The 23,055-nt window shown below is 34.2% G+C and overlaps 1 protein-coding gene across 3 annotated transcripts in view; it reads right to left on the bottom strand.

Annotated features, from left to right (window-relative positions):
• Nucleotides 1-23,055, bottom strand: part of RFX3 (regulatory factor X3) — a 331,048-nt gene that overhangs the window by 69,801 nt on the left and 238,192 nt on the right. For 2 of the 3 annotated variants that reach the window (XM_027549369.1, XM_027549367.1), the window contains 3 exons: nt 21,401-21,475; nt 11,625-11,806; nt 7,315-7,434 (listed from right to left, as the gene is read on the bottom strand). In XM_027549369.1, the coding sequence (XP_027405170.1) occupies nt 7,315-7,434; nt 11,625-11,806; nt 21,401-21,475 (377 nt within the window). The remainder of the gene's footprint in view (nt 1-7,314; nt 7,435-11,624; nt 11,807-21,400; nt 21,476-23,055) is intronic. The other variant, XM_027549370.1, reaches the window with a different exon arrangement.

The following is a 23,055-nucleotide window of genomic DNA, read 5'->3' as shown; positions in this document are numbered from 1 at the left end:
GTAGGAAAAATTAAATTCAAATGGGAGTATTTGAGTTCATTGCAGCAGTTTTAGTAGGAAATGTGGGAGAAGCAGGGAAGAGGTTGAAGCTGTTGGCTGAAACAGAAGCCTGTGGATCCTTTATTCATTTCACAAATGATGCTCACTGCTCTCCTAGGTGCTGAAAATGCACTGTTGAAAGAAGCATATACAATTCCCTTAGCTCATGAATTCTTTCATTGAGTTCTCCTATTGTAGGTAATTTAGGCTTAACTATGTAGAACTGATATATTCTTGTTACAAATATGTATGACACCTTTATGGTACTTCTTTTATGTATAGCTGGTCCTTTCTGTTAAACTGATCCTAGAGGAATGCTTCCACTCTTCCTTTATTTGGAGAATGACAACATGACTCCACCTGACTGCAAGATAGTAACAAAAACAAAAAAGGGCATCTGAAGCTCTATCTTGGAAAAAATAAATTAGTGAGCTTCTTGCATAAAGCAAAATTAAATAAGCCTGTTTCCTTATCAGTAAATAACAAACAATATAATTGCCAAATGAGATCTTGCATATAAATGAACATTTCACAAGTTCAATAAATGTTCATCAGAAGAATTAATATTAACAAACTTTACATGAATTACTATACTTAATAATTACTGAATGTGATTATTTACGATTCTATCTTCAGTGGAAAATATATTTACATTAGGGACTTGCTGCAGCAGTATAGTAAACATTAAATACCTCAGTGTCAAGATTCCTTATTTTTTTCCAAAAGCCAAATGCACAGACATCTGATCATCTTCTCACTAAAGACTCCTGCCACCTTCAGCTGCCTCAGAGCAATTTACCAGTCCTAGATGCTTATCTCAGTAATGACCTCAGGGAATTTATGGTCAGGAAAGGAACTGTAAACCATTAACATCAATCACAGTTGAAAACCACTGGCCCAGAGGTGTGAAGAAATGAAAGCCAAACTTGCCCAATTTCCAACCTTCATTCTTCTCCAAAACAGCCTTAGTCTTTAATTTTTTTAAATTGAAGTATAGTTGATTTACAATATCATGCTAGTTTCAGGTGTACAGCTCAACGATTATATAAAATACAGTTCGTTTTCAGAATCTTTTCCCTTGTAGGTTATTTAAAAATACTGAGTATATTTCCCTTTGCTATAGAGAAGAAGGAAACATATCTTGAGACAGAGAATTGTATCCTGGAAGTTTGCTGGGGAGCACCCAGGGGATCAATGCCCACGGAGGGGGTGGTGAAGGGAGGAAGAATGGGCAGGCGGAGGAGTTGAGTGCTTTTGTGTTTTTTGTTTTTTTTTAATTAAAAAAAATATTTTCAATTGGAGGATAATTGATTTACAATGTTGCGTTCATTTCTGCCATACATCTACATGAATTAGTCATAGGAGTGCATATGTCCCCTCCCTCTTGAATCTCCCTCCCATACCCCCCTCTAGTTGTCAGAGTACCAGGCTGAGCTCCCTGTGCTCCACAGCAACATCTTGCTAGCTGTCTAGTTTACACATAGTAATATATGTATTCCGAAGCTACTTTCTCAGTTTGGTCCACCTTCTCCTTTCCCCACTGTGTCCATAGGTCTGTTCTCTATGTCTGAGTTGTTATTCCTGCCCTGAAATAGGTTCATCAGCACCTCTGTCATGACAAACTGTGGAAAGCTCTTAGAGAGATGGGAATACCAGACCATCTCACCTGTTTTCTGAGAAACCTGTATGCAGATCAAGAAGCAACAGTTAGAACCCTGTATGAAACAACTGAGTGGTTCAAGAATGAGAAAGAAGCATGACAGGGCTGTTTGCTGTCACCTTCTTTGATTAATCTATATGCTGAGCACATCATGAGAAATGCCAGGCTGGATGAGTTACAAGCTGGAATCAAGATAGGTGGGAGAAACATCAACAACCTCAGATGTCCAAATGTTACCACTCTAACGGCAGAAAGAGAAGAGGAACTAAAGAGCCTCTTGATGAGGGTGAAGGAGGAGAATGAAAGAGCTGGCTTAAGACTAAATAAAAACACTAAGATTGTGGCGTCCGGCCTCATTACTGCATGGCAAATAGAAAGAGAAAAGGTGGAATTAGTGACAGATTTCCCCTTCCTTCATAGCTCAGTTGGTAAAGAATCTGCCTGCAATACAGGAGACCCTGGTTCAATTCCTGGGTCGGGAAGATCCCCTGAGGAAGGGATAGGCTACCCACTCCAGTATTCTTGGGCTTCCCTTGTGGCTCAGCTGGTAAAGAATCTGCCTGCAATGTGGGAGACCTGGGTTTAATCCCTGGGTTGGGAAGATCCTCAGGAGAAGAGAAAGGCTACCCACTCCAGTATTCTGTCCTGGAGAATTCCAAGGACTGTATAGTCCATGGGGTCACAAAGAGTCGGACACGACTGAGCAACTTTCACTTTCCTCTTCTTGGGCTCCAAAATCACTGCAGACAATGATAGACGGTGACTGCAGCCATGAAATCAGAAGACTGCTTCTTGGCAGGAAAGTTATGACAAATCTAGACAGTGTGATGAAAAACAGAGACATTATTCTGCCAACAAAGGTCCGTAGAGTCAAGGCTATGGTCTTTCCAGTGATCATGTAAGATTGTGACAGCTGGATTATAAAGAAGGCTGAATGCCAAAGAATTGATGCCTTCAAACTGTGGTGCTGGAGATTCCTGAAAGTCCCTTGGACACAGGAGATCAAACCAGTCAATCTTAAGGGGGATCAACCCTGAATATTCACTGGAAGGACTGATGTTGAAGCTGAACCTCCAGTATTTTGGTCATCTGATATGAACAAATGACTGATTAGAAAAGTCCCTGATGCTGGGAAAGATCAAGGGCAGGAGGAGAAGAAGGCGTCAGAGGATGAGACTGCTGGATGGCATCACTAATGCAATGAAAGTGAACTTGGACAAACTCCGGGAGATGGTGAGGGACAGGGAGGCCTGGCATGCCACAGTCCATCGGACTGCAAAGAGTCAGACATGACTGGGCGACTGAACAACAACAACAACAACAATTATTATTATTAATTTCCATTTTGCAGATGAAAAAACTGAGGTTCAGGGAAGTTCAGTCACACACACCAAAGTGCCAAGCAGCCTGTACTCAAATCCCTATTTCCAACCTTTAAATATAGAATTCTTTTCACTAGTCTACAAAACTATACTAAGAAAGGTCTTCTAATGACAGAAGTTTTTGCCCTCACTCCTTAGGAACATGCATGCTTTCACATCTGTCTACAGCCAAAGCACAACTAGCCTTGCTTTTCAATTGGCCTCTATTTTCCTCCCCTCACTGCAGCAAAAATGCCTTTTTTTCACAGAATCCAATTGCTATGAAGAGATTGTTCACAGAGTCAGGAAGTGACACATTTCTTCACTTATTTAGGACATACTCAACTGTAATCTTCCCCTTTATTTCATATGTAAAACTTTAATTACATGTGTACATTTCTCTCTGGGCTATACTACCTCTTTAGGGAAAGAATTCTTATAAGATCAAAGCTAAGAGGCCTGGGTTCTTGTCCTGATTTCTATATGATTGTTGATATATCACCTACTCTTAGGGACCTCAGTTTTCTCATCAAGAAAACTGCACTTTTAGGTGCACTAGGTGACCCCTTGCTCCAGCTCTTTCCATGATTCTGTGAATTCGCTTTTAGATGTGATGGACATATTCTATATGCACCATTGATTGTTACGTATTTGGTGAAGGAATCAAATGCAGCAAAGCACATTGTCAAAAGCACTTGACTCTATTCCACAACTTTTGCTACTAGAATTTGGAAGAATATATGTGCCAACACTCTCTATGTGCGTCTTTTAAATATTAAAAAGAAACTGCAGCAAAGATTTTTATTTAGATCATATAGCTGAAAATTATTCACTTCCTTTTTGCTCTACACTAACCTAATTTATTTATTGTCTATATTAGAGTAAGCAAATTAGTCCATGAGTGAAATTCTTTGGAAACTGAAGATTACCTCATTTAAGTGCAGAAGTTATTTTCATGTGAAATATTTTCAAAAGGAAGGTCTTAAAATTACCCAATTATTACACGTTCTCCTGCTTCCTTAATTAGAGTACTTAACCTCTTTTTGATTACCTATAATGCCATCAATATGCCAAATAGTTATCACTAGATTTTAGTCACTATAGTGCTACTTAAAGGGCCTACTGGAGTGCCTAGGTCTACGTGTTCCTCCATGGAATGTGCACAGATTGCTGGGCTTGAATAACCCAAAAGGGAATCAAAGACACTTGTCTACTTTTATTTCCTCTTGCCAGCTGTTATATCTCACGATTGCCTATGAATCAAGTGGGCTCTAATCTGCTCCTTTATTTTAGGTAAATGACTTGAGGATGGCTTCATCTTTTCAATTAAGCTAATCTATGGGCTCTGTGACATCTGTTTTTCAATCAGAAGCTGTTTCCATTTATTTCCAGACTCATGGCTATGTTCCCATATGGTGGTGTTGCTGGGAATTTGATTTGCAGATAAGTGGAAATTTCCTCTACTAGTGGAAATTTCCTCTACTCCCCTATCAGATCTTCAGATTAGATACCATATGTAAAGGAGTTCTAAAAATTACAAAGCTATGCAAAACAAAAATCATTATAAATGCTATAGCTACAGTGATTCCAAACTAATGAGAAAAAAAAATGCACAAACTGAACTCCAAAAAATGATTTCTTTTGATAAAATAATTACTATTTATACTTGAATTTTCTTATAGGAGCAGGTGAAGCACATACATTTACACTATGGAAGATATGCACATATAGATTCATAAAAAACCTCTAATGTATTTAAACAACTTGAATATTCTAAAATATTAAATACTAGTAGATGCTATAAACTATTTTAAATTTTTCAAATGTCCCTTGTACTTTACCAGGATGAATGGCAGTCTCTTCTTATGTGAAATTTAATACATTCAGTAGACTCATTTGAATTTTGGAACCATCTTATTTTATAAGCTATAAAGCAAATGATACAATAAGTTCTTTTTTCACTGTGTTCAACAAATACTTTAACCCTTGCATTTAGACTCAGGAAGAGACACTTTTCCTCTTCTGTACAAGTGTTTCCTCTCAGTGGGGTAACTGGCTTCACTTAAGGCCCATCAATGTTGCCAATGATATAACCCTTCAGAGATACTTAAAAAAAAAAAAAAAGCATTTCCCTCTGTCCTCCTAATCCCAATGAGGGGTTGGTGAAGTTGATAATAGGCGCAATTATCCAAGACACTGTGCCAAGAGAAACTGTCCATAATCCAAAACTTGTGCCATTAACAAATAACAACAACAAATTAAAGGAAGTTTCAGTACTTCTTTGGTTCTCTAATGTTCTTATTTCATAAGAAAGCAAACACTGTAAGAAACTAAAGTCTTATGAACTATGAATATCACTGAGAATTGTATATCACTTCTAAAAACCATATTATATCTAATTCTAAAAGCAGTACTTGGATTGCAGGGTTTTCATAGCTCATTAAACTTTATAGCTCTGAAGTCTGTTTCATAAGGAGACCTTTATAACTCTTTGGTTTTGGTTTCCTAACCCAGGCTTTGTAAAAAGAATGTTCCTTGAAGGCTTCCGTTTCCATGAAAACTTGCAGTGAAATCATTGGATAAAGTAAGCTTCAGCTATCTTAGGTGCAATTTACCACGGCATTGTTCGTATTTAAGCTTGAATATATGTTATTTTTGAACTGATCTTTTCTTTCTTTATTGCACCAACATCTCCAATGTGAAGTGCTGCTATGCATGAGTGCAGACCCTATACCAGAAAGTAAAAGCTATAAGCGTTGTCACTAACAGGTAGAAACAGTAATTGTAAATCAAGACAAAAAACAGTTTATTCCAACTCACACAAACTCTGTTTCCAAATATAAAAGGGACTGTTTTATGTTTCTTCCTTAGAACTCTTCTTAATAGATTTCATTGACTATACCTCAAAAAACAGCAATCAGTAATTTCAAAACTAAGTTTGAGAATCTGTGAAACATAATTTATTTAATAGCCAATCTTGATCTGACTCTTCAGTCTTGAATACTTGCACTAGAAATTATATCTGTATTAACAAGCACCTTTACCTGCAGTCTCCTCCCACTAAATATGTCTTGCCCCAAATCAAAAAGTAATCTCTTCAGACAAAATCTGAATATGTTACTGCTTTGTTTGGAAGCAAGTCTTTGAAGTCTTGACAGTTTCTAAGCACAAAGTCATTAACTCCATATACAACCAAATCCCTTCATCTGTGATCCAAACTACTTTTAAAATCCCATCTCTCACTCAAGTCTAATCTTAACCCTAAAGGACCCAATCTTCTCAGTTCTCCTCCTGCAATATCAACCTCACCATATCAGAGTGTATTCACCAGAGATGTCATGGACTTTATGCCTCAGTGGTATATGTGTTTACATTATTCCCTCTGCCTAAATGTTCCTCTCTTATTCTGATCCCTCTAATTCCCTACTCAAATAGCACCGTCTCTGTGAAACTTCCCAATCCTCCCTTTCCATGACTTTGCTCAAACAGTTTGGCAAAGTATTCCAATAGTTCCTTGATCAAAGCTTTGTTTTAGCATTTCTTAGGCTGCGTTAAGGGCTTCCCAGGTGGTAGTAGTGGTAAAGTACCTGTCAACCAATGCAGGAGACGTAAGAGACATGGATGGGTTCAATCCCTGGGTCAGGAAGATACCCTGGAGGAGGCCAGGGCAACCCACGCCAGTATTCTTGCCTGGAGACTCTCATGGACAGAGGAGCCTGGAGAGCTATAGTCCATAGAGTCGAAAAGAGTCAGACAGGACTAGTGACAGCATGCACACAGGCTGCGTTACCTTAAAAAAAAAATTCCCATGACCCGGTCATCTAATTTCTTAACTCCTCAAAGGTAAGAACTGTGTCTTAAGAAGGTAAGAAGTCCCAAACATTCTGCAAGAATTTATACTGTCAAAAAGAATGACTTAAAAACGTGCAGATTAACAAGAAGCTCATGAATACTAACAAATTTCTCCAGATGCTTCTTATAGCATGTGTTTAGACTCCTTACTGGAATAGTTTGGGATGTCACGTTTATTTAAAGGGACCAAACAGGCTGTTTGATGAGTAGTTTTTAAAAGATTTGGAAAACAGAATGAATGAAATTCTAAATCATATTTGAGAACTGTCTGTAGTGAAAGCATATCAACAATAGTGACATTTTTGCACACTTAGGTATTTGTTCTACTCGTTCAGAAAAAAAAAATGAAACAGCTAAAGAAACCCATAACTTTGATATGTCCATGACAATCCCAAAGTCTACCTTTGTTTCTGTTGCATGGGTTGTTGTCTCATAGCCATATACTGCATATCTTCTTGGAGGCGATTAAGAGGGGAATCAGGCTTGACACGAATCCCATAGTAATGGTACTTGGAGTTTCCTCTTCATAAGAGAACAGCAAATAGAGACACAAAAAAGTCAGTCAAGTCAATATCAATCATATAGGATTCCATTTAATTTCATATTTGGAAAAATTAGGTAAAGGCAAACTTAATGTTATATATCTATGATTTACCTGTTCTGGACACCTATATATTTTTATGGTGGCTACATTTGAAGAATCAAAAGAAGATTCTGAATCAATTAGTTCAAGGCCCTAAGGAAAATCTTTCCTTATAAACTTTTGCTTAAATATTAGTCACAGTCCATTTGTTTGATTTAAATTAATTTTGTTTTCAAATTTATATTTTAGCTATAATTTAGAAAATTATATTAACAGGATATTCACTAACAGGGTAAAGGGCTGCACACTAAGAATTTACTATAAAGTAGTTATGCAGAACAAAGAGGAAAAAAATATTAATTCTACTGTCTTGGAGAAGTCCTGTATTTTTCTAGTTCTATTATTGCAGGGGTGATTAAGATAACTTCATTGACACAAAATGTTGTGAAGTCTATTATTTAATATTTTGAAACCTAAAAAAGCAAGCATTTAATCCTACTGATTTCAAAACATATTTTATTAGTCTCTGTTTTTATGGATTCATATCAGTTTTGCAGGCTGAATAAGATATGTCACAACAGATATGGAGAAATTTCTCTGTGAAAATGGCAAATTTCCACCTGGATAAAAAAATTGTCACAATTTCCTCATGTTCATGAGAAAGACCATATTTGTTATTAGAAACGACGAAGTTTTACCCTGAATGAAATTTGCAAATTCTTTCAAAAATAACATTTTAAATATGTAAATTTTTGCAAATAGAAAATAGTAGTTTTTCACAAGTCTATATATAGCAAGCCATCAGTACTCTTTCCAATTTTTTCTTCATTTACAAAAAAAAAAAAATGCAAGTGGAGTGTGGATTAAATATTTTATATAAAAATAAAACAAAATTTTACTTCCAAGCTTCAAGAACATACATTAGATGAACCCTATATATTTGAAAATACATTAAATTTTTATTATATAAATAATATTGGTAGTCTAAAAAAGTAGACTACCAATTTGAATACCTACATAGTTATCGGTATAGGTATTTGAATACCTACACAGCTATAGCAAAATAAACAAGTAGGAAAACTTAATGCCTTCCATTTGCAGACATTAGATTTTTTTCTCCAACATCCTCTGCCAAATAGAGTAAAATACAAAAACAAACAAACAAACAAATACTACAAACTCAGTTAGCCCTGTTCTCCTCCACAAACGGCAGAACAAGAGGGAAAAACCAATGACAAAGTTACAAAGTAAAATGACATCGCTCTTGTGAGACCCCAAAATACATGAAGTATCTATCAGTAGTTTTTCTTCAGTTTCCTATAAATCAGCACTTTGGGTGTGTTGGTGGGGAGGTAGTTCTTTCTGTGCCACTGGAGATGGGGATATCAGTATGTTCTGTGGTCTTGTTTTAACTTAATTTGGAGATGGGATGTAACAAAAGCTACCCTTTGATTTGCCTTTGTTTAGAAACACGGTGTTGGAGAAGGAAATGGCAACCTACTCCAGTGCTCTTGCCTGGAGACGGGGGAGCCTGGTGGGCTGCCGTCTATGGGGTCGCACAGAGTCGGACACGACTGTAGCGACTTAGCAGCAGCAGCAGCAGCAGCAGAAACATGATGACTTTACTCATCTTTTACTCAGCTCCAGAAACTTGAGAACCAGTCTGGTTCTGGTTTGAATGAATTCACCAGATAATTTTATTGACAGATAAGTAACAATTCGGAGAAGGCAAAGGCACCCTACTCCAGTACTCTTGTCTGGAAAATCCCATGGATAGAGGGGCCTGGTAGGCTGCAGTCCATGGGGTCGCAAAGAGTTGGACACAACTGAGCGAGTTTCCTTTCACTTTTCACTTCACGCATTGGAGAAGGAAATGGCAACCCACCCCAGTGTTCTTGCCTGGAGAACCCCAGGGACGGGGGAGCCTGGTGGGCTTCCGTCTATGGGGTCGCACAGAGTTGGACACGACTGAAGCGACTTAGCAGCAGCAAGTAACAATTCACATACGGTTTGCTTCGAGAAAAAAAAGTATCTGAGTTGGTCTGCCTCATGATTTATACTGATTTTCTTTCTGTTCCCTGGGTTAGGCATAGAAAATGAATGCTAAAACTGTTTCCACGGTAGAAAGAGTCCCTGGTACTTCACCCCTACCATTGTCAGCTTTTCCACATTACAGTCCTGCTATCTTCATAACACAGTATTTGTTTAAACTTTCTCCATAGGATTTCTTTTCTCCTTATTCTTCTAGGCTTTGTTTTCCATCTCTAATTTCAAACATTACATACAATTTAAAAAGGAACAGGAGACACAACTGTTATATAGTGCGAAGGGGAAGAAAAGAACATAGAAAGTAAAAGCTGCAATATTGCAATATGTACTTATGAGCCTAGAGTATGGATTCCACTCATTCGCAAACCCAAACAACCCCAATTTTGTCCTCTTCTATTTTAAAGATGCCTTTCAAAGCTTGAATGGAGCCTCAAAATAGGATTCATTGAAATCCCTTTCAGTAACAAAAGAGGCACAACAATACAGCTATTAGAATGCTGAATAAAGCCCAGAGATTCAAAATATTGGCACAGTATGCATAACTACTGATCCATCAGCTAGGATATAGTAGATTAGGTCCCCAAATAATGATTTTTGTGGTTCCAGGAAAAAAAAATACTAGCAAAACAAAAAGACTTTTTCAAGTGATAGGAAGCTAGTTCTTTTACTCTGAACAAATAATCATATTCTTCAGTTTAAAATACACTATTCTTTTGAAGCATAGATAGAAGAAAATACATTTACAAGAGAACAGAACCTTCCGCAATCTGAAAGCTGTACAATCACTTAAAATGCAACAGAAAGGAATAATTCACACTCTGAATACATACAGACCTTATAATCCTCATAAAACTGTCACATTCCTTTTTTCTATATAAATTTACATTGAAGTCAATTACAAAGGCTCTGTTTATTTTATTAAGATTATTAAAAACTCTTTGCTAGAATACTATAGGGCTGTGCCTTATCATTCATTAAAGGTATATCATCTTATATATATTGTATAGCATCTTTACATTTATACTTTTAAATATAGATTTCATAAGATATAAGAAATCAGAAGCATGCATAAGACTCTGCTCAGCTAGTCAAAATATATTATGATAATTTGTAAAAAATTATAGCAGTAAAATGAAGCTCTGCAGTTTTAAGTATTATTTTCATCATATTTTGACTAATAAAAATACTCATATGTATTTCCAAAAGAAGGAAACAGAGAAACTCTAAGAGTCTTCCTCACATTATTGATTTCCTTGCAGTGCAACCATACAAAATTTTTGCTTCCATAAATGCATGGCTTCAAAATCAAGAGTTTTAAAAAAGCTAATAAAAGGTTATAAAGGACAATGTCATTAACTGAGAGCTTCAAACATCCAAAACTTGTAAGTTCACCAAATAATTTTTAATTGGCCTCCAAAAGTGACACGAATAACTCAGCTTTAATTTCTTACTCTATGCAAATAGAAGTTATTTATAAAGATCTTTCAATGTAATCTTGCAAATCAAGAGATACATGGTTTTCCACTTACTATGTCACTTTATTCCTCATCTTTAGTACATTTATTTTCCAAAAGAGAAGAAAGTTGGTATACATTGATTTTTAAAGCATCATATATAAATTTTCCATTAATAGCTTGAAAAGTGAAAGTGTTAGTCGCTCAGTTGTGTGTGACTCTTTGCAGCTCCACGCACTATAGCCCACCAGGCTCCTCTGCCAATGGAATTCTCCAGGCAAGAATATTGGAGTTGGTTGCGCTACCCCTTCTCCAGTGGATCTTCCCGACCCAGGGATCAAACCAGGGTGTCCTGCATTGGTCTGTTTATTTCTATGTGATTTGAGAATCGGTTTTTCTCAAAGCTTTGCTACTTGGATGTTTAGGACAAGACATCATTCTGTATTGTCAGTTTTCAGTGAATAATGATGACCTTCCCTTTTCCTGAGGATTTTCATAAACTGAGCTAATTTAAAAATTTTTTTCATAATGTATTATCTGTAATCAAATACTTTTGCCCAAACAATATACTGAATGACTATAGTTTAAAAAAGAGAGATTAGTTTATATTATCTTTTAGTACTAACCTAGTTCCCAATCTCCTGGTTCGTAGCCCCATAAAAATTGACCTTATTAGTTTTCCAAAAGAAGCAGCATTGACTGGATCCAGTTTGTGTTCCTGACAGTGTCGTAGGTAGTGGTTGTACAGAGTGCTTCTGGGAAGGCTCACTCCTTCTGCTGTCTCGTAATTGTCCAACAGCCACTGGAGCTAGTGTAAACAAGACAGGGTAAACACAGAGAAACCGAATCATTCACCAAAATGCCTCTAAGACACTGCAACTACAACACAGAGAAATACGTAGATCTTCCTCAAACCATATGACAGGAAACTGTTGCAATTTGGAGGCCTGTGTAATCTGAATGTGAAAACTCTTGAAAGTTTAGATAGCTGACCAGCATTTATTGACCTCAGACCATGTCCATTCCTTCAAACATTCAAGCACCTATACAGACATACTAGTTTTCCTTGCATTGATTCCTATTTTGGAGATAAAAACCTCTTCAAGGAATTCAAATAATCCCATTAACTGCTTATAAATATAATTTGTAATTGCTACAGAAATAAACATATTACCAAGCCTGGCAGCATGGTGCATAATATGTCTTCAGTGCTGGTTTGTTACAACACATAATCAGCAGTCTGCCTTGTATAAATTTTTATATTAAGGCTCTATTCATTTTTATAGAATTCTAATTTACTTATCTAATTTACTTACACAAGATAATACAATAACAGCTTTATCTACTGGGACAAATTCTACAAGCAGTAAGGAAAATTTTCAGTCTTTTCTTCCCCAGAAAGAAACTTGCTAGGTACTGATTTTAAAAAATTATGTGTTACAAAAAGGGATCACTTTTTACAATCATTTGAGATTCTCTATATTTTTTTCATAATTTTGGAAGACACACTACAATGGTAGTTGGTAAAGCAATGTTTTCTCAGTCTGTAGTGCACATTTTAAAGTTTTATGGGTGGCCAACAACACATGAAAAGATGCTCAACATCACAAATGATTAGAAAAATGCAAATCAAAACTACAATGAGGTTATCACCTGACACATGTCAGAATGGCCATAATAAAAAAAATCTACAAACAATAAATGCTGGAGAGGATGTGGAGAAAAGGGAACCCTCTTATATCAATGCTGGGAATGTAAACAGATACAGCCATTATGGAGAACAGTATGGAGATTCCTTAAAAAACTAGGAATAAATCTACCATATGACCCAGGAATCCCACTACTGGGCATATACCCTGAGAAAGCCACAATTCTAAAAAATAAAAATAAAAAATAAAAGACACATGTGCCCCAGTGTTCATTGCAGTACTTATTTACAATAGCCAGGACACGGAAGCAACCTAGATATCCATCTATAGATGAATGGATAAAGAAGTTTTCATATATATATAGTAGTATTAATATATATATATGAGTAGTATTACTATATATATATGAGTAATATTACTCAGCCATAAAAATGAACTAATTTGAGTCAGTTCTAATGAGGTGGATGTACCTAGTGCCTGTTACACAGAGTGAAGCCAGAAGGAGGAAAACAGATACTGTCTATTAGCACAGACATATGGAATCTAGAAAAATGGTATTGATGAGCCTATCTGCAGGGAAAGAATGGAGACGTAGATGTCGAGAATGGTCCTGTGGACACAGTGAGGGAAGGAAAGAGTGAAAGGAACGGAGAACACAGCATCTACACATATACACTACCATGTGTAATACAGCTGGTTAGAAGTTGCTATAGAACACAGAGAGCCCAGCGTAGCACCCTTTGATAACCTAGAGGGGTGGGATTCAGGGAGGGGAGGGAGGCTCAAGAGGAAGGGGATGTCTGCATAATTATGGCTGATTTGAGTTGTTGTACGGCATAAGCCAACGCAACATGGTAAAACAATTTTCCTCCAATTAAAAAATAAATTAAGAAAATAAAGTTTTATGTTGTCCTGTGTGTATTTTTAAAAAATCATCTTGAAAGTACAGTATGTGCAAGAAATTTTTAGAAAAATCAAATCTAGGCATTACCGAGTTTCAATTTTGGTAAAATTAAATCATCAATCTGTTCATTATTTATTTACAAATGTGTATGCATGCTCAGTCATGTCTGACTCTTTCGCGACCCCATGGACTGTCAAACCCAGGTCTCTTGCATCTCCTGCATTGGCAAGTGGATTCTTTATCACTGTGCCACCTGGGAAGCCCTTATTTACAGAAAGAGAATTGAAATAGGTATAAATAACTTTCTTAAGGCCATACATGAATTGTCTCAGGACCTGATATAGTTTCCAACACATTTCCCTAATGACTCACATATCAGTTATTATTGCTACAAAAGTAGCATATATATCACATATTACTTGTCTAAACCAAATTTCCATGACATACGTATGAAGTGTGATAAAAAGCTGATATTCTACATGCAATTCAAGTTAAACATAAGTTACGGAAGTAAAAGAATCCCTTTATTAGCATCAACTATTAGCCAGGCAATGTGCTAGGTGCCTACCAGATGCAAAAACGAATGTGACCTCCCCCTGTCCTCCGGTAATTCACAATCACATACTAAAAGTGATAATATGGACAGTCAAATAAACTAAAGCACCTCTCCATTTTGCTTACATAAAGATTTGTGATCAAACTTCAAACCTACACTTTCAGAATCTTAATAAAAAAGACCATTAGCACATGTATACCTGTGATGGATTCATTTTGATATTTGGCAAAACGAATACAATTATGTAAAGTTTAAAAATAAAATAAAATTAATTAAAAAAAAGAATGAATATATATGTATGTACAAGTGAGTCACTTTGCTGTACACCTGTAACTAACTCAACATTGTAAATCAAATATAATCCAATAAAACTAAAAAAAAAAATGTTTAAAAATTTTTTCCTTTAACCAAGACAATATTCCAGAACCATTTCAAATAGTCATACATCATATTTATATATAACTAAAACTTATGTCATTAAACCCAAATTGATGTTGGCTTAGAAAATATGGCCACTAAGCCTAAAGGACAGAGCAGAGTACTTTAAAAAAAATAAAAATTAATGTTCTGGTCAGGAAGCCTTTAAGTTCTCTATGAAGCACATGTGCATATCAATACATTTAAATATATCTATCACCTCTGAACATATACAATAATCCCCTAAACATTTTTTTAAAGATTATACAAAATAAGCATTTGTTTTTATAATGGTCAAAAAATTAAGAATTTTTTTTGATATGAATCATTTGTAACCTTACTGTCAGTAAACAACTTTTCTGGAGGCACTCACACATGACTCCTGAATATTCTACATGACACATAGAAAAAGTTCACATATACATATTCATTTAGGGTAAAGAGAAGAGGTAAACTGATTGGGATATTCAGTTATTAAAGCTCAGCCTAGTATTCTGCCTACAACAGTAGGTCAGTACCTCTCTTTAGCACTCCTTTTTAAATTTTTAAGACTTCATTGATTATGAGCACAACTGATGGACACAACACACAAAACATGGCAAATTAAACCTGTTTCACATATTTTATCCACATGCTTCAGTAACATAACTGGGATTGGAAAGCACTGTCTCCGCACTTAATAGTGTTAGGACAGTTTCTAGTGAACCATATTGCACAAAAGTAATGACTCTTGTTTTGTGTACATGTACTAGACAGAGCCTTCCATTGGTATTCTAAATCTATAAAGCATATAAAGTAAATAAAGAGTATCAAAATACAGAATATATATAAAGGAATATTCTACAAGGACTTAAATTCCTTGAGATCAAGAAATATAAAGAAAATACTACAAAAGGGCAAATGTATTAAAAACTATAAGTATTTTTTGAAAAACAGTAATATTTTGCAACTGAACTAATGAAGTACCCCCATCCACAAGCATGAAATATACAATGCCAGTAAAATGTCAAAGTTAAAAATGTCAAAGATATGTTTATATGTATATATGTGTGTGTCCTCACATAATAATGCATATTGTCAAAGCCAAAATGACACAATTATTTATCAAAAAATAAAAATCAAAAAAAAATCAAATATTTATCCCTTTGCTAATGAACAGAACATATATCTGTATAGGAAGTGTTGGTTTAAAGGACTTTTTCAGAAATGGAAAAATAATCAATTTTTAAATGTGAACTTTATAACAAAAAGTATACAAATAATAACAACAGATCTGATGTAAAATACTTTTAATAAGATATAAAGTAAATGAAAATAATTTATTTAATCAGATACAAATTAAAATTTCAAAAACCTGCCTTAATAGCTTACTAGTCTCCTTGCAATATTTACTTAAAAGTAAAGATAAATATCTAAAAATGAGAGTTTATTACTATCTCATGATCAAGAGAATTGTCCTTTAAATAAATTTTTAAAATCTATAAAATAATTTGAAAACAAATCCATAATAAAATATTTTACATAATAAAATAAACTGCCTTTTGTAAAAGTGAAAACTTGTGCCAAAATTAAAGTTTAACATAAAATACTTTTAGTCCAAAGATATGTTTGCATATATAAAAATGTTAATCAGGCCATTCTTAATCAAAGAAAAGCTTCCACAGAAATAGTAAGATAATTACAGCACAGGTTGACTTAAAATACTCATAAGCCTAAATAATATTACTCAAGCCCCCAGTGAGTAACCTGGAGAAAACTAAGTTTTTATTGGATTGGCCATGTGTTCCTCTAAAGTGGCTTAAGCAAGTCACTCACAATTTGTACTGGCTGTTTTGCAAACATTGTTTTTATTATATAGTTCTACATTCTTATGATTATTTTTCATTTCTAGTTCAGTTTTTAAAAATCTGAGTTTATCTGTAATATGTATTTGTGTGTCTGTGTATGTACACACACATCCATAGGTGTATACATAATTATACACATATTATGTACACAAAATCATTAGTGGTTTGAAAAATTCCACAAGGGTGGATATTCTAGTGGATATATATAAAGTTTTATAGCAGCAAAGCTGGGCTTTGTTCCCTGTGCCCTGTTTGCAGGAAGAGGAACTCTTATTCCTTGCCAGAAGCCTGGAGATCTCGTGGGAAGAGCACGGGGAGGTCAAGTGGAGGTAAAAGCCCTGAAGGATGAGAGGTGGCTCTGCTGTGGCCATGACAGCTCCAGCAAGGAAGCCTGCCAGCAGCTGTACATACAAGGGCAGTGCTCCTAGAAACTCACTGTGTAAGCAGAAATTGGTTTAGGAGTTATCATACACGATTTTGAAATTTAGCTGAGGAGTATAATCTACATTCTACATGCCAGCATTTAACCTTTGAGTTTTGACACAGTGATGAAACTTTAAGTCAGATCTTTGCCTCTAAAACAGTATTAAGAAAGGACTAATTTTTATTATAAGAGAAACCGGGCAGTTAAATGTAACCTGAAGGCATTTACTCCATGTGTTACCCCAGGGAAGTTAATGCCTGTTATAAGATACATTGTTTCCTTGGGTTTGTCTTTAATAAAATATATTTGGACAGTAATTCAATATCCTTAACATTTACTAATTTAGAAATAAACCATTGCTATTTCTTTTACTCCTTCATAAAATGTCTTAAAATATTTGTTTATATTTATGATTTTGAAAGCCTATGAAATACCACAGGAACTTTTAACTTTTATCTTTAAAACCTGAGTATTCTACTAATGAACTAACAAATTCATGTAAGGGTCGAAACCAAGATAATTACATCTTTCAACCTTTGCATTTAATCTATATTAATCAGAGTAGATTAAGGAAGATGAACAGTTCCTATTTTTCCCAAAGGGAAATACTGATTGACAAATTAAAAAAAAAATACATATTGCATTCACCAATTAACATCTAAATGTAACATTTGGCATTTTTTCCCAGATGGATTATTATCCATTAGGATTCATTTTAAGTTCAGTTCACTGATGATATGCATTTTGACAGGTCTTATTTTCATCATAACTTATATTTACAACACAGCCAAGTCAAGGGAAAGTGAGCATAAAACAATATTTTGCTTTGAGCTGAATATATTTCAATAGCTAAAATGCAAAACTGATGAAACAGTTATTTGCTAAATTGTGAAAGGTATATGTGAAAATAAATGCCTAAAGCTATTTATATATTTTAAAGGGAATTTTTTAGATGTACAAGCTGAAGAATGTTACATGAAATTTAGGGACAATTAACTTAAGAACATTTCTGCATTTAAATTTATAATCCAGAGTATCCCAAATTGGATACAGTATAACCATTAAATACCAATTTATATTAATTATAACTGAGAAGGAATATAAAATAAACTTAAATCTGCAATGAAGAGAATTAAGATATTCTAATTCCATTTAGGAAGCCCACTCATCATTTACCCATAACATTTTAACATGCCAAAAAACTTAGAAATATTTAAATAAACTAAAGGCTCCACATGAAGAAATGACAGACCAGCCATTCTTTCATTCAAATGGTATACAGGGAAAAGACCCTGTCTATCAATAAGGCTCACACATACACCTAACCGAAGCACACTTCATAACAAAGGATGCACGTATGAGTCCCCAAATAAATGCACACATGACTGGCAAAGATACTTAGAATACTGAAGGTAAGATAAGGTCTTTTCCCATCCATTATTTGTTTTCTATGTTTAATCATTTAGCAAATATTTAGTGAGAATCTACTAGGTACCAGGCACTGTTCTAGGCACCAGGGATGTTATCAGGGGACAAAACATATCAATCTTTACTGTCTTAGAATTTTCACTTGTCAATAAATATTTACCATCTGCCTGTATGATGCTATTACTGAAATAAGTGCCATTATGTTAATAATGTTAATAGAACATGGCATTCAATGTAACTGTACTCAGTCACTGGTGAGGTTGGATATGAAAAAGGCAAGTTGTAAATGTATTTTGACCTGCATGATAACAGCATGATGATGATAAAAATAGAGCAGCAGTACAAAATATTCTTAAGAATATGCTGAACAAGGATATAAAGTGTAATACCTCACTCCATCTTCAAATGTGTAGAAAGAGAGGTGAAAAATGAAGCAATCAAGATGGATTATACTGACAGGGGTTATTTATTTGACTCTAATAACAGACTCCTGAATTATTGCAAATAATCAAATATATAACGAGAAAATAGATAATCTATTCTATTCCATGTTGCAAAATAGAATGACAATGACTTTCAGCTCAAAAATCATGACTAATAAGTATGGAACACAACTTATTGATAATTTCTCCTAAGTTTTGCCTAATGAAATCGGTCCTTTGTAGACACTGATGTCAGGGAACTACCATCATAAAGTTGAATTCATGTCCACTTCAAAGAATCCCACAAACCTCAAATATTTCTGTGTCATATATAGGAAGGGATAAAGGTAACTTCCAGTTTATTAACATTGAAATTGTTAGCCATATTTAAATTAAAAAGAAAACACTTCACACATGTTTTTTATACAACTGAAGATCACCAATTAGTTTAACAGAATTTAAAATACCCTCACCAGGTGATTATTAACTGGAATGTATGTAGTAGCTTATTCCTTGGATATATATATAACAAAAATTAGGAGCATCACTAACTTTCCAAGGACAGAAAGACAGGAGGACCTTTTTTTTTCTGTTCAGGTAAAAACAAAACCTGACCATCACCAGAAACACTGACTCCTTCTTCACTACTTATATCCATCTAAAGAATCATTTTTATTTCCAAAGATTTGATTATAAATGTGTTATTTTCAAGTAAAAGTAACTGTACCTCAGAGGTGTAGTAACAATGAATCAGGATATTTAGAGAAAGATTATCACTGCATTAGCAACATTTATGCCCATCTTTCTATACAATGAAAGGCCTCTGTCAGTTGTAAACAGTATGGGAGAGCTGCCAGGCTATGTGATAAAAAATATAAAGCCATAGAGTAAAAAACATGTCTCTACTGTTTATGCAGCTTAATACACACATTCGTTAACATTAGTGCTTCATGAATTTTGTAAGAGAATAACAATTTTAAAATATCTGAAAAGTTTAAAAATCAAAACATACAAGAAAAAATTTTCTTATATCCACATTATTATTCATAAGACTAATTAATTTGATTAATTCAAGTTAAATTAAGCATATCACATATTTTATTAAAATATATATCTCAAACGAAAATGACATGTGAATTGAATATCAAAGCACAAATTCTAGGATGTCTGAAAGTTCAAAAAAGTAACTGGAAACTTAAGGAATTTTATTTTATACCTCTGCACATTTTTGACCAAAATAAACAACACTTTCAACACTTGCCATTTTCATAACAAAACACCAGGTGGTCCTCACCGCCTCCCCAAAACAAACATTCTAATAGTATATAGTAAATCAGCCTTTACACACAACCACAGATTCATGCCAACACAGCAGGAATATACCTATGAAACATATTGATATAAAAGAGTGATATACTGCATACAAATTTTCAGAAAGGGGAAAATCATATTCCTTAAACTTTCAAAAGAAGGGCCAAAATATATATTACTTTAGAATTTATAATCTATAATTTTCACCAAAATTGTAGTCATTCTCCAAGTGCATTAACCTGTTTTTATTTGCCATGATACCTCCCTTTGGAAAAACAGAAAAACAAATTACTTCATCTAAAAACAAATATGTAAGAACATAACGAAGTATTTTGTGTTATGTTGGAATATAAAATTTAAATGTTTGAAAATCCACATATTTAAAAAGCATAATGAAAACATTTTCTATAAGCTAAAGTTTATTGAAAAAAATGATATTTTATTTCATTTGTGTGATCCAATTTTGGACTGTTCCATCATAAAATATGGGGAAGAATTAAAAATAACTTATCTCAAAAAATAAATAAATAAATAAATAAATAAAAATAAAAATAACTTATCTCTAAGAATTCATTGTCGGTTGGGAGGGAAAACTCTAATTCTTATTATACTGTTACTGATACTAATTTAGCAGAAGAACTGTCTAGACAGATTTAAGTCTAGGTCTATTTACTCTTCCTCATATATTCAGAAATCATGATAACAAAATAATTCGCAATCAATTTTCATTGATTACCCATAATTTGAACATTTAATGAGAATGTTTATAGTTTCACAAATGGTTATCACTTTCTTATCCTCACCAGTGTTATAGTGATACTGCATCTGGGTAATGGTTAAAAGCTTTAAGAAATAGTAACAACAATACTGTTTTATCTCAATTATTAGCAGTTTATGGCTTATTTAGAGCCTCACTTCTTCTCTTGGCCCAGACTTATTTTTATTTAAGTCTTAGGATCTGAGCTCCTCTAGAGAGCTGTTTCCTGCCCATTGTTAAATACATTATTTTAAACAGTTTATCACTGGATTTGGCATTAATGTTTTTTCCACTTAAAGGATAATACTGGACATACAAATAGAGACAACCATTTCGCCATCTCAGACATGAAGATGCAGATTACAAACATTTGCTTCATAACATTTTAAACAAACACCACACTAGCAAAATTTAAATCATCAGCCACGACAGCTTGTTATTAACTTGGATGTGTTATATCTGTACCAAAACAGTACAAAATCCTAATGAAGTAGTATATTGTGGGCTCTATTTTTAGCTAGTCCACTGTACAAAAATGCCATTAAGTGATATAGAGATCATAAGCAGCTGAGAAAGGAAGGTTAAGAAGCAAAATAAATAAGTAAATAAATAAAACAAGCATTTAGAAGCAAGCAACACATGCAGAACAAGCAAGAGATTAGTTTACATGAAGAAGAGGCAACTTACATGGCTGTTGAGAAGAGAGCTTCTGTGAGTGGACAGACCGTCAGACTTTTGCAGCGTCTCAATCGCCATTTCAATCTGATAATAGATGTCATTAAAAAAAGGGCTCAAGACAAGATAGTAATAAAAGGCTCACCAGAGAATTTTTGATAGATTCTTTAAAGTTCAATTTCTCCTTCAATGGTGGCTAATGAATAGCTCTCACTAAATGTGTATTTCCCCCTTCCTCCCCCCAATCCCAGAGAATAACATAAAAACAGGCACACTAATAATAAGCTCAATCATAAAAGTAAACCTTTTGAATATTCCACAATTATAATCAGAAGGGAGACCTGAGGAGCAGGAACCCCAGTGGATTGTGCTAGTTAAAACATTCTTGACTTTCATAGTTCAAGATGTTAGATAGTAACCTCTCTCTCTAGTCTCCCACCTAAAAAGTATTTAATATTTGCCCTATTCTGTCACAAAAGGAAAATAGTACAGATTTTGTATTTTACATACATTAATATTTTAATGCAAATGTGCAGACACCCTATTAATGTTCAAAAGTTACTAAATCTAACCATTTCTCTCTAAACCCTGTATTAAAACTTGGAAGTGGAGCATCATTAGTATAGACACATTTAGACGTAAGCATGGATCCTATATCATATTTTAAGATGTGGTGGTGAGGCAGAGATATTAGAAATGATAGCAGAAATGGAATGTAGAAGAGAAAATAATTCAGAGCCAACAAAGAAAAGGGACAACCACAGAAACAATTTTATTCTGTGTAATCTCAGTGTATGATGAGTGATCATAACACCTTAATTAAGCAGGAGGTGCCAATAATAAATGAGATGTGCTGTTGATCCCTTCATATTTAAAGATAACTATCTCTGAGCTCCTAGCACTACAGCATTTACTGTAAGATCAGGGTCCAAACACCCTGTATTTGATTACTGGATTTTATTAACAACATTAGTGAAAGTTAAATTTTAAAATCACACTATATAAGAAAGAAATCATTATTTTTATTTTTGCTACCTGATCAAATCAATATTCATATAAGCAGTTAAGAAAAATATCTCATGCTTTAAAGCATAGATTAGTTATATTTTACACTAGCTATGGAAATTAACGATGCCTTGAAATGTTAACATACTGCCTACTCCTATCCAAAAAAAAAAAAAAAAAAAAGGATGGCAAAATCCATAGCAGAGCAAAGTCTTGTTTTTCCCACCAAGTGTCCAATTGCTTTATGGTAGAATACTTTATAGATAGAATGTTCAGTCTCAATTATGCCAACATTAAATTTAGTTTCCTTAGGAATTGGTAGCTTTAATTTTATGTTATTTCTCCAAGTTACTGGTTCTTCTTTCTCAGAGTTAATAAAATGTAATACAGAGAAGGATGTTAGATTAGAAATTATAGAAAAATACTCTTAAATATGTATTAAAAGAATTCATAAGGCGATAGAACACAATTTATTATTTTGTTAAATTTTTTTAGGTCACACACTTAAGTAAACTGGCTTCTGAAATACTCTTTGCCAGATGGAATGTTAATGTATTTCATCATTATACTTGAAAATAAACTGATGAAAATGATACTGTACAAGCCAAAAAGAGTAATGTAAATTCTACTAAATTTACTAAATGTTAAATTGTAAAACTAAA

Source organism: Bos indicus x Bos taurus, chromosome 8 (genome assembly GCF_003369695.1).
Source record: "Bos indicus x Bos taurus breed Angus x Brahman F1 hybrid chromosome 8, Bos_hybrid_MaternalHap_v2.0, whole genome shotgun sequence".
Lineage (NCBI taxonomy): Eukaryota > Metazoa > Chordata > Mammalia > Artiodactyla > Bovidae > Bos > Bos indicus x Bos taurus.
The sequence above is the reverse complement of the archived record's forward strand: the minus strand, read 5'-3'. Positions and strand labels throughout refer to the sequence as shown.